Source organism: Mangifera indica, chromosome 3, assembly GCF_011075055.1.
Source record: "Mangifera indica cultivar Alphonso chromosome 3, CATAS_Mindica_2.1, whole genome shotgun sequence".
NCBI lineage: Eukaryota > Viridiplantae > Streptophyta > Magnoliopsida > Sapindales > Anacardiaceae > Mangifera > Mangifera indica.
The window spans coordinates 18,007,481-18,024,173 of record NC_058139.1 but is presented as its reverse complement, the minus strand read 5'-3'; the positions used below and the strand labels follow the sequence as shown (position 1 = coordinate 18,024,173).

The following is a 16,693-nucleotide window of genomic DNA, read 5'->3' as shown; positions in this document are numbered from 1 at the left end:
AATATGCACAGACATAATTCTATTATATTCCTAATACTTTGTTTACAAACTTAAAAGCTAATAATCAATAATTTAATCTATAAATCGAAAACGTAAAATTTAACGTTACCAAATATAATAAAAAGGAAAAGTTAAACTTACTCAAGTTTTCAGCGTGAAATAACCTTTCCACCTCCCCTCCAATTGCAAAGGTGAGTAACCAAAATGAATATTTTTATGGGAGTAACAACTTATATAGGCTCCTTTACGTATTCAAAGGGATAATATCTCTCTTAATTAAAATCTTTTAGTGTCTCATTTTCCCCAAATATATATCATTCTATTCCTTGTTTTAATCTTTCTTAAATTGAATTTTGAAAGGATAAGGTTTCATACAATTTAAAAATCCCTCAATAGTTTTTTTTTCTTTTCTTTTTTTATCTAACAATTCCTCTAATTATTTTTTTTTTCACTTAATTTAAATATCTCTCAGTATTTCTTTATATTTTTTATTTATCTAACAATATCTCCTCCTTTTTATTTCATAAAAACAGTATATTATGTGCACACTACAGTGTGCTAGAATGTTGTGTATGAGTGAGAAGGTGTTTTGTACCAAGAGGGGGGGAGGCTTGGGGAGGAAGAAAGAATGAAAATATGAAATTCATGTCTATATATATAGACACCACATATGGTCATGCATGTTTGATGTATGCCCGTACATCATCCTTATTCAATCTTATATAATTCGTGATTTATTTGAATTTTGGGATGATAAGGATAATAGATTATCTTTATCTAAGAACAATGTACACTCATGCATGATGCATGCAAGTTTGTGGAGTCTTCCACATTCTATTTTAAAAAGCAAAAAATAGTAGTTGGGTCTGCATTCTAGTTGGTTGGTTGATTGGTCAGATTGATAAAGGTTGGCTGCTAAAGGATTGGGGGGTTTTGTTAAATAATATTTATTTTCCCATTTGGTCAGATTTTGATTGGATCCCATTCTAATTGATGTGATTTGATCAAATTCTAATTTGATATGGTTCTGATTCGATATTATTTTGATTTGGTGTATGTTATTTTTCTTGTTTCGTAAAATAAGATTTACTTTTTGGATTACTCTATAATACTATAAATTGTACAATATCTTTCAATAATATTCATTTAGTTTACAACCCAATTTCATAATTCTTACATGGTATCAAAGCGACTAACATCGTTTTGTACTTTCAACTTTAAAATTTGCCCTTTTCCTCAAAAAAACCCTAATTGTTTTTAGTTTTTCAAAAAAACCATATCCTTCCTTTTTTTTAGGGTTTTCTCTCTGTTTTGACAAATTTCAGTTAACCCCCCATATAATTCTTATATGATGTGTTGTGTGTCTCATCATGATGTAAAATTTTTTTGCCTATTCATAAATTCATCTCTAATGCTAATTGTGTTTCTCTCCCTGACTTATTTGTTTTTGTAATTAAGGACAAATAATTGGAACAAATTCTTCTTTCTGGTCGCAGTAGTAATGGTTTCGATCAATTGACACCTCCAATCATTGTAGCCTATTCGTCTATTCATGTCTCGTTTGATGTCTGACAGTCCTTTTCATCCATCATTTACAGTGCTCAAGATTGTACCTGCATGTATGCTGGTCCAATTCATCATTTATAGGATACTCTCTTTGTTTGTTTCGTATATCCTCTTAGTAAAAACCATTACCTTCTTTTTACCAAACAAGCTTACACAATTCATTGACCTTCTTCACCTTAATGTTTAGGGTCCTATTCTTGTTGATGATTTTAGTTGGTATACATGGTTATACCCTATTTTTAAAAATCTGACATTACTGTTGTATTTGTTAAATTTAAGTTAATGATAGAAATTCTTCTTTTTTGTTCTATTCAAATTATCCATGTTTTGTTAAATTTAAGTTAATGATAGAAAATCTTCTTTCTTGTTTTATTCAATAAATTGTTTTGTTCTTTTCTTAAGTTTCACAACATTATACATCGATTGTCTTGTTCCTACACCCCTCCCTAAAATGGTGCTATTGAGAGGAAACATTGCGACATAGTGGAAAAAGGATGTTGTCTCTTATTACAAGTTAACATGCCTTTTACCTTTTGGGTAAAGGCATTTTCTATTGGTGTGTTTTTTTTAATAGGTTGCCTATACCACTGCTCAAGAATAAGAGTTCTTTTGAAGTTTTTTTTTTTTACTTCTCGTTGGATTATGGTGTTTTACGAACCTTTGGTTGTACCTGTTATCCTATGCTCACTCTAACTGCTTCACATAAACTGGCCTCTCGATATGTTCTTTGTTTACTCTTAGGGTATGATGTTTCACATTATAGGTATCGATGTCTACATCTCCCGTCATGTGTATGAACTATATTTCATAGCTATGTTGTTAATCCTCCCTTGTCAAAGTCTTCTTTAGGGTTTCACTTGTTATCTATTCCTTATACCACTCTTTAGATGTCTAATGTGATAGGTTCATATTTTTCTTATCTACCTATTATGCCATTCGAGTATATGTAGCCTGACAACAATTCTTAACAAGCTCCTAAGACTATTGGTCCCTTTAATTTACCCTCAATTACTCTCATTTCTTTGGACATATCTATATCTAATTGATTTGAGACACTACTTCTCAAAGCCAAGTTTCTAAGTATCAATGAGATCATGGCTTCCTTTCTTTATCTGATTCCTCGGGCTCTCACTATTAAAGCACTTAATCTTACATTGCAAAAGCCTACCACATTTAAGCAACCTTAGTCCTTTCCACATTGGTGTCAAACTATGAGTAAGGAATATAATGCCTTTATAAGAAACAACACTTGGGTTCTTGTTTAGTCATCTTGTTAATAGAATTTGATTGGTTGTCAGTAGGTTTACAAGGTCAAACATCAAGTTGATGGGTTAGTTGAATGGTGTTGCTAAAGGTTTTCATTAGTAGACTGGTATAGATTTTACATAAACATTCAGTCTTGTTGTCAAGCTAACCACTATCTATACGATTCTTGCACTAGCCACTATGTATAATTGGCCACTACATCAACTTGATGTCAAAAATGTCTTTCTTTAAATATAACTTCTTGAAGACGTATTCATAGGGTAACATCCTAGTTTTATAGACCTTGGTTGCCCATCTCATGTTTGTCGACTTATCAAGGATATTTACGGCCTAAAACAAGCACCTTAAACATGGTATCATCGATTATACTCATTTTTAATTGATTCTAGGTTTGTCAATATACAATTTGATTGTTTACTATTCATTCACCATACATCCACCTCAGATGTGCTTTTACTTATTTATATGGATGATTTACTTATTACTGGTTCTAATGCCTAGGCTATTACAAACTATGTCTTGACCTTATACTCAATCTTTGTTTGTTAAGGTTTAGGTACCCTCAATTTCTTTTTTGGTATGAAAGCTATTCGATAGCCTTACACCTTATATTAGTCTTAATGTTATTACACAGTAAATTTGCTTCGACACATCCAACTTAACTTTTAAGTTCTTTGCGCTACCTTTTTTGTTAGTACCAAGACTTTAACATTTGATGATGATATCTCTTTTCCATATGCTATACTCTACCGTAACATAGTAAATAACCTCTAGTATTTTAGGCTCATCTGGCCTGATAGTGTTTTTACTATGAATTAGGTCACTTAATGGCTATCTACTTCTACTTACAAAGATATGTATGCAGTCAAACACATTTTTTGCTATATTAAAGGCACCCTGTTGCATGGTCTCACATTTCATCACGACTTTAGTCCTTATCTTATTGCCTATTTTGATATTAATTGGGCTATTGATGTTTCAACATAATGATCTATCATTGGTGGTTGTGTTTTCCTAGGCCATAATCTTATTTGTTAAACTGTCAAGAAACATGTTGGTGTCTGTAACACCCACAAGTTCGTCTCAAGGGTAAGATAGTATTTTGCATGAGTTGACATGTTTGAAAAGTCAAAATTTCACTTTTTGGGTGGCACACGGCTGTGTGTGAGAAAAACCATAGTCATGTGTCCATGCCACATTAGTTGGGTAAGCTAATTCCACACAAATTTTAAAATTTAAGTGACACACACCCATAAGTAAGAAACAATAGATTGCTTTAGATATTATATAAATGAGGTCAAGAATCAATTAGACAAAAGAATAAAAGCTTTGAGAATTGATTGAGGTTGTGATTATTTATCTACTGAATTTAAGGAATTATGTAGTGAAAAAGAAATTGTTTAACAACTACCAGTTCCAAGAACTCCATAATAAAATGATGTAATGAAGCGAAAGAACCAAACTTTGTTAGAAATGGTTAGGTCTATGATGGCACAAACGAATCTTACAACTTCATATTGGTGAGATGCCTTATTGATTGTGATTTATGTGCTTAACTAAGTGCCCACTAAGTCAGTAACTTCCACTCTTCATGAGTTATAGACATGTAGAAAACTTGACTTGAATATGATGCAACCTTGGGGGTTAGCAGCATACATCTATAACACCTCTTATAAATTCAAAAAATTAAGACCAAGTGGAAAGAAATGTATCTTTATAAGATATTTAGAACACTCCATAGGGTACTTGTTCATAGGGAAGAATTTAGATAGAAAAATTACTGAAACAGAATCTAAAGATACGACATTCGTAAAAGATGACTTTCCTAACAAAGGTGACATTGATAAAAGTTTTTATCTGTATAAGATAGAACAGGAATATGGAGAAGAGACAATCCTTTTACTTGTTCCAGATAGTCGAAGCAATAAGATTTAGCTCTAATTTATTCTCGATAGTGGAAGCAAGATCTGTAATTATAGGAGTAAACATCCTAAAATACCTAGGCGATGATTTGGAATTGAAAACAAAGTTTTCTTAACCATTCCTCCTAAAGATGAAAAGCCTAAAAATATCAAAGAAGCTTTATCACCCTTATAAGGAAATATGACAAAAAACAATAGAGGAAGAAATGAAATCAATGGAAATTAATTAAGTCTGGAGTTTTATGGACTTGCCACCTGGTCAAGAACCCATTGAGAATAAATGGATTCTCAAAATTAAACGTAAGGTAGATGACTTAATAGACAGATAGAAAGCTTGCATCGTGACAAAAGGCTATACCTAACAAAAAGGTATAAATTACAAAAAACATTTTTGCCTGTTGTGAGATTTATTTCCATCCGTGTAATTCTAGCTATAGTAGCACATTTAGATCTAGAATTGCATTAAATGAATGTCAAAACAACATTCCTTAATAGAGATTTTGACGAAGAGATCTACAAGGATCAACCTATAGGCTTGGTGATAAAAGGCTAAAAGGGTAAAGTATGCAAGCTCTAAAGATCAATAGATGACCTGAAACAATCATCAAGACAATAGTACTTAAAATTCCATAAGGTTATATTGTTTTATAATTTTAAGATGTTGGACCAAGATTACTGTATCAATGTGAAAATGTTTGATGACAAGTTTGTAATTCTATCTCTTTATATGGATGATGTACTAATAGTTGGAAGTGACTTAGAGTATGTGATAATCAAGCTGCAATAGCTTTCATAAAAGATCTCAAATTTCATAATAGAACCAAACATATCAACACTAGATATAACTTCGTAAGAGACATTATTTGGAAGAATGAAATGATTGTACAATATATTTCTACACATAATATGGTTGTCAATCCTTTAACCAAACCGATTCTGAGAAATGTATATCTTACACATGTCAAATCTCTTGGTTTACTAAAATATGATAGATAAATTTTTGAGTATATATTGTACTTGTAACACAATGTTGGAAAACCAAAGAATTTGAATTTATTTTTTATTTGGATGCTTGAATTCTTGGTGTTTCTTTATATACACATTATTTCAAAAGCTTAACAAGATTATAATGTCACATAAGTTTGACATTGGCTCACTCACTTGAGCAATCACCTTTGACCCTAAAAGAGCATGCAAAGATGAGACATATTTCTTAAGATTGATGGCACTAAGAAAGGGCACATAGAAGAGGATAGTTACTCAAGAATTATTATTATTAGACATGTTAGCTTGATAATTAAACAAGATGAGGTCATGAATCGATGAATTTAGCTTTGACAAGTTTGAATTCGCCACATCCAAATAACTTATAACTGCTAGATTTGAGTTTTTAATATATAATAATAGCTGCAAGATTAGGTAGATGATTAAGAATTCAAGTTAGTCATTGGATACATCAACTAAACAAAGATTTGTATAGTGTTGGTAATGATATTTGAGAAAATACACACTATAACAAATGATTCATACCATGTGTGTATAAAAAAGATGACCGTTTGAAGTAGTGAGAGGATGAATCCATGTTCCCTCACTGTGTGAGGAGGATTATCTCATGTTGGTGCTCTTAAATTCTTTGTTGTTAATTGATGTTTACTCTTAATGTTGCTATCTTAGCTTGGCACCTATGACTATACATAATTCGGTTTATGGAACGTAACTAGAAAAACAACTAAGTTTAAATTAAGAATTTCAAGTAGAAGAGGAAAACTTATATATTACATGTGTCCATTGGTTGGCCAATTATGTCACTCATATGGGAGAATGAACTTGATTATGAATACATATGAAAATAACATAATAACAAATAAGGAATTAAAAAGGAGTTAGTGTTATCGAGTTTGGGGTGCTGCAAGACTACCTTTTTTATCATTTTATTCAGGTTGAAGCAACTATGTTATTCTTGACAAATGTAGTAAATTAGCTCCCAAGTGTAGATTGCTCGTAAGATCGCACAACACATTTGTCAGTATGAGTTACTCTGTTATTTGGGATTCCTATGGAAGAGTTTTGGTTTGGATCATCCATCATGTGTGAGTGAGAGATATTGGATTCGATCTACCCATGATAGGTTGAATTAGGGTTGAAATATCTAAATAACTCTTGCAATTAAAATTATCCATTTGTCCTTGGTTGTTATGTGAGTTAGCAATAGTTAAGATTCAAAGTTTGAAATTCCAACTACCGCTTGATATTAAAATAAAGAAGTTACGCAACTTTTGAGTCTCTCTTCTTCACTTCAGAAAATATATAGGATACCAAAAACCTAAAACCATAGAATACAGAAAGGCAAAAGGGCAAACTGTGTTGTGGATTATTAATTGGGATGTGTGTATTATTAAACATCATCAAAGAATGTACGTATTGCAATTGGGGTATGCATTTTCTATAATCCTAGAATTGTTTATTTTCACTTACATGGAGTTTTGCAGAGGGTAACTGTCTATGTCATGAGTCAAGTGTCAAGTTAAAGCCAAGGTGAAGTTTGTTATTTGTGCCATAAACTTGAACTAGGCATTAGTGTAATTTTGCTGAGTTAGTAGGGGTTAATTAGTCATTTGAGCATGAAAAAGCAAGAAGGTAATTTGGCAGGCCTTAATCCTTAATTATTTTTATTCCTCTTCTCTTCAAAATTCATATTGCATAAAATTACCTAACTCCCTTCCTCACTTGCTCTCAATTCGGTTCCTCTGTGAGAGTTTGTTGTGCATTGGTGAGAACTCTTGGTTCTTGCATCATCAAGTTGTCATCTGTGGTCTGGTGAGGTTGTCTGTTCTCTGGTTTGCCATCAATCTGTGTAGAATTGGTAATATCAATTCTTGATTAGATTCTTGAGTGTATTTAGTAACTTGTAAATGCTATTTGCTTAATTAGTAGATTGACTAGAGGATTATCCTCTGCATTGGATGTAGGGTTACAAGTTTGAAGCCTGAACCAAGTATATTGCTCTAGTGTTGCTTTATTTCTGTGTTTTCAATTGATTAATTGCATGTTTGGTTGGTAATTCGTGATATAGATCTTGTAATTGAACATTAACAAGATGCAATTTCACAATTTTGTACAATGCAACCCCAGTTGTTTAGAGGAAAAAACCATTCAAAATGAATAGTCAAACCGTCAATAGTGGACTGACTAAGAAAATTATCATATTATCATATTCGAAAATGGTTAGCCCTGTTGAGAATCAGCTAATTTCCAAAGGGGACAACAAACACATGATTAATGAAATTTGATTATTTGGATATGCAGTTGGATTTTCTAAATGTGAAAACATTGCGGGGGTTTGTAACTTAATTACGTAGAAAAAATAATGCAAGGAAAAAAATCACCAAAACATCTTATGTCATAATTTTCTAGCCAGTAGAATTTCCAATCCAAAATAACGAATATGTTTGTTTTACTTGCTTTTTATCAATTGCAGGAAGCCAATTTAATATTGTGAAGCATGAGGTTGAAACATTAGGCACAGAGGATTTAGCCTATGGCTGTATTTGTAACTGAAGGTGATACATTAATGAGATCACTTCAGAAAACTAGTTATGAGATCCATCTGCAAAAGCATCAACAAGTACTATAGAACTGGCGATTTTGAGATCAAGAAAGAGCAAATCAAAGCTCGCAAAGAAAGGGAAATGTTTTAATTTGGAAAATCCAATGCCTATCAAAAAAACCAATACTGATATGCTGATGTTGCCTGTTAACGGTTAATAAGACTTAAATGGCTTTAAAATGTTCTGTGGTTTTATCATCTTACAAGAAAAATAAAGGGAAATTAAGATTTTTAGCGTTATTTTAATCCGTGTATACATATATATCACTCATTTTAAAACTTAAACAAATATACTACAACAGTAATCTACTTTCCCAAAATACCCATTTTGAAATAACCCATGTAGAGATTCTCTCTTTTTCTCTACAAATTTTTATCTTGTCTTCTTTAGCTTTCAAGTGAGGAAAAAATCTCTATAACATGAAAAAAAAAAAAATTTAATAAAAGAAGACATGTGATTGAACAATAAAACTCGTAAGAAAATCATTATAAAATATTCAACTTGGACACAAGAGGGTGGGAGACGAAAATTTAATTTTATTGTGATTTCATGTTGTTATATTGTTTAATGCTATTATTTCATGTTGTTTCTATTGTTTAAAGTTGTTATAATATTGTTTAATGTTATAGTGATGGTTATAAAACACCAAAATACAGATCAGAAAAAATTTCAGACAAGGAGCAGATTGGTGTTAACGCCAACCCCCGAGCCCCAGTAAATTTATTTATTTATTTTTGTTTTCTTTCATTGCACTCAATTTCTTTATGCTTACGTATTTTAATTTGGTGCTCATGTGTGTATTGTTTTCTTTGTCTTGGCAAAAAGTTATAAAAAATTATAAAATTATCACTGTCATTTTCTTCTATTTTTTATTGTATAATTTAAATTTAGACCAATTTCAAATTAATCTAATCAAATCAAATTAATTTAAATACAGATTAAATTAAAATTTAATTTAAAAAAATTTAAAAAGGGTGGACGTTCAGACTTTTTAAACAAAAAAAATTTTTAAAGGGTTGACGTCAGGATTGGAGTTGAGACGCCAACCCTTTTTAAAATGGAAAAGGGTTGGCGTCCCCAACCCTTTTTATTTACAATAAGAGTTGGCGTTTTTTCTAGTAACTTTTTCTTTCAGTGATGCCAACCTATGTTTTTAATAACTAGTAATTTTATTTTTAATTAAACGTCAATCTTTCATTTCTTCCAGTTAAAACCTTACCAAATAATCTTTTTTGATCAATCTAGCAGTTGGGGTCTAATATAAGGTATGAAGTGGATGTGGTTAAGTTTTGGTAGGTTGCCCTTTTTATTTTATATCCTTATTTCGAAGAATTTTTAATCTGAAATCTATTTCACTTTTTAGTTTTTTCTTTCTTTCTTTCTTTCTTTCTTTCTTTCTTTCTTTCTTTTGTTTTTGAAGCACTAACTCCATTCTGGAGCACTTATTCTATTTTTCACAATACAGTTTCAAAGTTGCAGAAAAAAAGAAAGAAGATCTCTCTGCATGTATCTTCACTTGAAAGCTGAGGAAGAAGAGAGAAAAAGTTATAGGAAAAAAAAGAGAATCTCTGCATATATTTTGAAGAAGTTTATTACTGTTATGGTATATTTGTTTAAGTTTTGAAATAAATGATATATATGCATATACGGATTAAAATAAAGTTAAAAATTTCAATTTCCCAAAAATAAATTGTATTGCCACCCTGGTCCTGTGTCTTCGCTTTAAATTCAAGTCATATGTACTGCAGCACTACCTCTCCTTGAGTTTAGTGCAATTTATTGAATAAACTTTAACTTCCAAAAGCTTCAAAGTAAACATTTCATTACCAAAGCATAAACATCATAGTATAACAGAATTCTTATTCGCAATAAATTTGAAATTGGATTAGTGATTGAGCCAGGATGCTTTAGGCATAGAGATCAGGGTTTGCCAAGAGATGTGCTTCCACAACCTTGTACAATTCAACTGCTTTTTCTTGGCTTGCCTTGAAGACTTCTTCTTTTATTTCATGATCACCCTTTGTATGGTACTCACTAGCCACCTTACAAATGCTTCCACCTTTGCCAGAAGCCTCGAACTTAACCTCGTAAACAATCGATTCAAGCTTCTCCCCTAAATTGTCACCTTCGATCAAAGTGTACTTGCACACAAAGTTCTCTTTGTCGAGTACGTCAATCCTGTGCTTCACATACTTGTATTGGCTTCCTGTGCAATCAAATTTAATAAATTGTCATCAGTACTTGATCTTACGATGACAAATAATAGCAATACAAAACATTCACTAGGAAATTAAAATTATCTCATGACACCAACCATCAGCAAAGTTGATTAGCTTGATGCTGCCAACGCCTCCATCGCCTTCAATCAGCTTAATGTTCTTAAATGATTGTGGCACCAGCTTTGGAAGAACATTGTGAGAGTCCAGGATCATAGCCTTGAACATCCTGGATGGAGCAACAGTGAGTGTAATCTCTGTGTTAATATTAAGAACACCCATGTTTTACTGTGACTTTTCTGAGGTAGAAACAGAAAATAACTCAAAAAGAAATATTATAAATCTTTTTCAGTTCGTGAATGAGAAGAGAAACTTTAAAGGCATATATAGACCGATAAACATCTTGGACGCGAGTGAGCTTTGGTGGAAATAATTCGGAATCAATATTCAAACTTTCAAAGCATCCATTTTGGACCGGCCAACCGGACAAAGACTACTGTTCGAATTCAGCAGAAATATTGCAATATAAAATAAAATCTTTTCATTCTTTTCTTAATACAAAATATGTGTGCATATATATATATATTGCGATATAAATAATACATCAAGAAAGCAAGGATCAAAGTCAAGAAGACTTGTCCACAACCAAAATTATGTTATGGCTTCAATTTTGATATGAGAGGTCGCGACTTTTCTGCAACATTATGGCGTGTTATGCAATTAGAAGCCAACCTTCGAAGACTCCAGCTGATAGCGACTCAAAGAAAGTACTTGAGGGTCAAAGTTCAAGGAAGGCTAACCATATTCTAGAAGCCCAATAGTAGGACAAGCGAGACATGTATAGCACGACCTATGGCATAACTCGACGCTAAGGAGCAGTTTCTATCTTTCGAAATCAACCTCCGTAAATTAAGCAACAACCAATGAAACATACTTACTTTCATACTGATTCGAAAGCCACTACTGTATTATTACTTCTAATTATTGAACTTACTCAAATGTGATCTTCCTGATGATTCCAGTTGCTGACGAATGAGATCCAATGGTCAAAATCACACCCAAAGTGCAATCTCACCATATCTCACCCTACTTGGTACAATTCCAACTAGATTATACTTTTCCAAATCTAATGTTGTGACAACATAATTTTGAAAAATGATAGAGAAAATGAACATTTTTTTTTTTTTTTTCTAATGGAGTTGAGTTTTGCATGACATTTTGTAATTTTTGAATTCAAGGGGTCTGAAGTAGTTTTCCCAAATCTTTGGTGGGACAAAAACTTACTAATTGAATTCAAATGTAAATTTTTCTAGGATTGAAAGCACCTTGGATTAGTTCTAATGTTATTTAAAAAAAAAAAGTGGAAACACATGAAATATTATAATTAATAAGGAGATGCAATTAAAGATGAAATAAAATTGAGGAATTATCACTTACCTCCCGTAAAGTTTCTACAAATTTTTTACATCCATGTAGTTTAAAAAACCATTAGAGACCTCCATGACGACGCATTTATGTAGTTCAAAATCACCTAATCATATAATAAACATCGTTTTGATACCCAATTGGATGCCAAAAATTAGGTGGACATAGTTTAAATTAAAAATAAGGTAATATGAAAATTGAAAATTTGGAATAATTGAACAATAAAATAATATTTAAAAATAAAAATTGAAAATCTAACAATTGAAAATTTTGGAAATTTATGTGAAATAAAATTTATTTCCTTATTTAGACTGATTCTGATTTGATCTAATTCTGATTAATTTAATTTAATTTGATCTGATACTCTTTCGATATGGTTTTGATTTATCATATATTATTTTCATATTTTATAGGATTAGAATTCTATTTTAGGTTATATTGTAATACTATAAATTATACAATATTTCTTCAATAATATTGATTCGAGTTCACAACTCAATCTATAATTCAATATGTTATTTGAGTGGTTACTATCATCCTGTACCTGTCGGTTTAAAAAATTGACGTTTCCCTACTTTAGGGTTGAACAATATTATTTTTTCCTCCTCCCTCAACAGTCCCCAAACATTTGAAACATTAGAGTTTCACTCCTTCACCCTAGTGCTTGCATTTTATGCAAATTTTTCTACTTGCAGTCACCTCTTTGGCACTATCTCTCTTTTGATGCCATCACGATAAGCGCATTCCATCTTTCTCTTGTCGTCATCATCAAGCGTTTTAATCTCTCTCGATGATCAAGCGTTTTAATCTCTCTCTATTATCATCGAGAGTTCTTTGAAGATCCTGCACTTACATGTGTTTTCATCTTCAACAACAACCTCCCTCCCTATTGTGCCATATCTCTGGCCACTCCCTCACACAATTGAGCCCCTCCTTTCATCCTCTAGCACAATTGAGCACCTACTCACGTCTCTCTCATGTCAGTGGTTTTTTCTCTTATACTAACGATTCTTTGTCCATTGTTACCACCATTGCTACCTTTATTTTATAGAACCGTCCTCCTAATTTTTTAACAATAATGTCATTTCTTGCTACTACCATGACATCATTGACTTCTCAACTTTTGTCTCCAATTGCAATGCCGAAAGCTCCAACTACAATTGCGCTGTGTGTGAAAAAAAAAATTTTCTTATTCGATTTAATTCTGATTGATTTGATTTGATTTTAATTTGATCTAATTCTCATTCGTTATGGATCTAATTTATTGTATATTATTTTTTCTATTTCATAAGATTATGATTCAATTTCAGATTACAATGTAACACTATATATTATATAATATTTCTTTAATAATATCTATTCAAGTTCACAGCTCAATCCACAATTGTACTATTTGAAATAGTAAAATAATATGAAAAATTGAAATAAATATAAAAAAATTGTGAAAAGAAAATAAAATTAAAAGAAATTAAACTCTACAAATAGAAAGAAAACATGGAAAATTAAAAAAAAGTACAAATTCAATTAGAAAAACCAAGACAATATTAAAAATAAACTAATAATTAATCAAATTAGCCAAACTAGGGGGCCTATATAATTTTAACCAACACTGGATGGGTTATACAGGCATAACCAAGAAAATGCAATTCGTCAAAATTAACCTAATGCACAAAGGAGGGTTGACCACTGTTGACCTAAATTAAAAAGTGTCTACCGACATATTTCTCGCTTACCCACATTTGAACTATAATACATTGATTTTTAGCCAAAATTCATTCATCTTATTCTCAAAATTGAGCTTAAAATGGGTTCTCAAGTTAATATTAAATTATTTAATAGTTTATTTCAAAGTTTATGATGATGTTTTGTATTTTGATTTCAATTTTCAAAATTCGATTCTGAATCTCACATTTTTAAGTTGAAATTGGTTGATACTTAATGGAAAGCAGTTTTAACTTAGTCTAAGGTGTGATTTATGGCTTGAAACTATGAATTTTTGTAATACCCATAGGAATGAATCAAAGTTATTTTAGTCATTGTATGTCCTCAATGTTTGTTTACGTATGAAGGATTGGCTAAGCATTGAAAGATTGTAAAAATTAGCCTGATATATAGTTGTGCATGCATACTCGTTCATCAACCTGCCATGTGGACAATATGGAAATTGTACCACATTAAAGAGTGAAAGTCAGATGCACCATCGTGCATTAAGAGACACATAACTTAAACATATGTTAAAATTTTATATTATTTAAAGAATCATATTCATGAAGTTTTGACTATATCTCATAACTTTATATTTATCAGTTTTAAGAGAGAGTTTAGGAAAACCACCTTTGAGATATTTAAACCGTTGGAAAGTCTTTTTCAATAGACTTTGGGGGATTTTTGGTGATCAAATTGAGAAGTTTTCATCGATTCTTTAGGCTTTGGAAAAGAGGTAAGAATGATGTTGTTTCATGTTCTTTTGATTCATAATTTTAGTTTTCAAACTGGTTATAATGCTTGACATGATCCCTGGTATTTTGAAATATAATCTTGAATTATTAGAGTGCAATATGATGATGGTATGATTATACAATAAACCTTGTCGATTTGAATAGGATATATAGGGTTAGATTCGAATCGAGCCAAACTAGAACTTAACTAAGCTCGAACTCTACTGGATTACTATTGAAATGAGCCTGAGCTCTAGCTTGAGCTCAGCGAGCCAAAGAAATCAATAATCGAACTCAACTCGTGAGCTTGGCTCAGGTAGGCTAAACGAGCCTGATTATGAGCCAAGCTTGGTGAGCTCAAATGAGCCTATCCAGAGCCCATGTGCTTTTGTTTTCTTTTTAATAATCTGGAATTGAATTGAAGTATAATATCTCATATAATAAAATCGAACTATATCAATATCATTATTTCAATCAAAATTCATTAAGCCACAAAAAAAAGTGTGAAATTCCTTATCATCCAAAATATTGAATATATAAAGAACATGTCTCAATTCTTTTAAGAAAAAACATCTTAAGAACAAAAAAACTAGCATGTAACAAATTAACAATAACCCTATATAAAGAACAGGCCTTAATTCTATTAAATACAACAAACAAAGAAAAATGGTATTCCTAAAAGATACACATATAACACGATATACGCAACCTTAATATTGAGATTTAAACACGTTAACATATATCTAGTTATCAAAATGAAAATTTCCATTACTCTTCTTTATTACTTCAATCCTGAGCTTCACTATTACTTCATCAATCTCCAAATCTTAGACCAACAAATTAACAATATAGGCAATGCACCTAACATGGAACAATTTTCCGTCACACATTAATAGTCTTTAAATTTCAAAAGTTACCTTCAATCTTTTAACATAATTGTCATTTGCACTAGCACTGTCAACAATGATAGTTTGCATCCACTAACAAAAAATAGTGAATATTAATGAAATTATAAATATATTCTTATAAGCAATTCTAAAAGTTGAATTTACCTTATTCTCAATCCCCCGACCCTTTAAACACTCAAATATTGATGTTGCAATGTCAATTCCTCTTCTTGGCAGAGGTAGGTGTATAAAATTTATAATTTGTTTGTTTAATGATCATGTCTAGTCCAACCCAATGAGTCATAATTACCATATACTTAATATTTTGGGCATTTAACTTCCAAAGATCAGTAATAATACTGATCCCCCTAGTCTACTCAAATTTTTTCTTTTACCTGCTTCCTTCCAACTTTTTCGTAGAGAGGTTGAAGAACGTGATAAAAAATAATGAAATCAAGCTGCTTAACTAAATTAAATGGCAATTCAAAAATTATTACCAAGTGAGCCAAGGCCTTTCTATCTAAAACAACAATACCATAATCATTACATTAGATAATACAATAAATTTCATAATCATTTTGTAATTACAATAAAGTTATTAAGTAAACTCATACTTACCTTTTTATGCTTATAGTTCATGCTTGTCTTAACCACCATTGAGGTAGAAAAACAATCAGGTAACCTTAAGTTTGAAGGTTGAAAACTAATATGGTTTGTCACCTTACAACTAAGTTCTTACCCATTGCTTTCTTCTTATTAACACATTGAGCCATATGTCGTGTCAAATGGATAGTTGCCTTTGTCTTTTGCAATTTTATTTATTTTTTTGAAATACTTGCACACCACATGTGTAACATCCCCAACAGTAATAAACAACTCCTTCAGAATGCATTCCCAAACAGTAAATATTTTCTTCCTCTTATTAGATGGTATAATAGGTGGTGCTTTTGTAGTTTCTTTAGAAAATACATGTGCTTCATCATCCTCAGCTGAAGATGAAGCATCAAAACCTTCCATAACTCTTATATCAACCTCTACTTCATCTATTGCAACCTTTTGACTAGGTAAAGGTGCTTCCATTTGCACTAACTTTCCTTTCATAAATGTATGCAATGAAGGGGCCATAATGCTAGTTGTTGATGCTTGGGAAAAAACTCGACTAGCTTTAGATTTTTCTACTTCTTTTTATGTCATATTCTATGTCACAATCAAAATTAGACTATTAGCTATTAATATAATTAAAATATAAATGCAACATGTGTAAAGTCAAACATAGGCTGCTTGCGTAGATTAGCAAGGACAATATAGTTTCATCAATAAATTTAGGAATATAAATATATTCAATAAAGGAAATACCCAACTCAA

At 31.3% G+C, this 16,693-nt stretch overlaps 1 protein-coding gene across 1 annotated transcript; it reads right to left on the bottom strand.

Annotated features, from left to right (window-relative positions):
* Window positions 1-10,100: 10,100 nt before the first annotated feature.
* Window positions 10,101-10,948, bottom strand: LOC123210419 (major allergen Pru ar 1-like). The gene is made up of 2 exons (XM_044628762.1): window positions 10,677-10,948; window positions 10,101-10,568 (listed from the first exon to the last, which is right to left on the bottom strand). Exons 1-2 carry the CDS (start codon window positions 10,858-10,860, stop codon window positions 10,270-10,272), a joined length of 483 nt encoding a protein of 160 aa, XP_044484697.1. The 5' UTR covers window positions 10,861-10,948; the 3' UTR covers window positions 10,101-10,269.
* Window positions 10,949-16,693: the final 5,745 nt, after the last annotated feature.

Coding starts and splice junctions, on each gene's coding strand:
- LOC123210419 (XM_044628762.1), bottom strand. CDS start 10,860: ATGGGTGTTCTTAATATTAACACAGAGATTACACTCACTGTTGCTCCA. Junction 10,569..10,676: donor GCTAATCAACTTTGCTGATG/GTTGGTGTCATG, acceptor TTGATTGCACAG/GAAGCCAATACAAGTATGTG.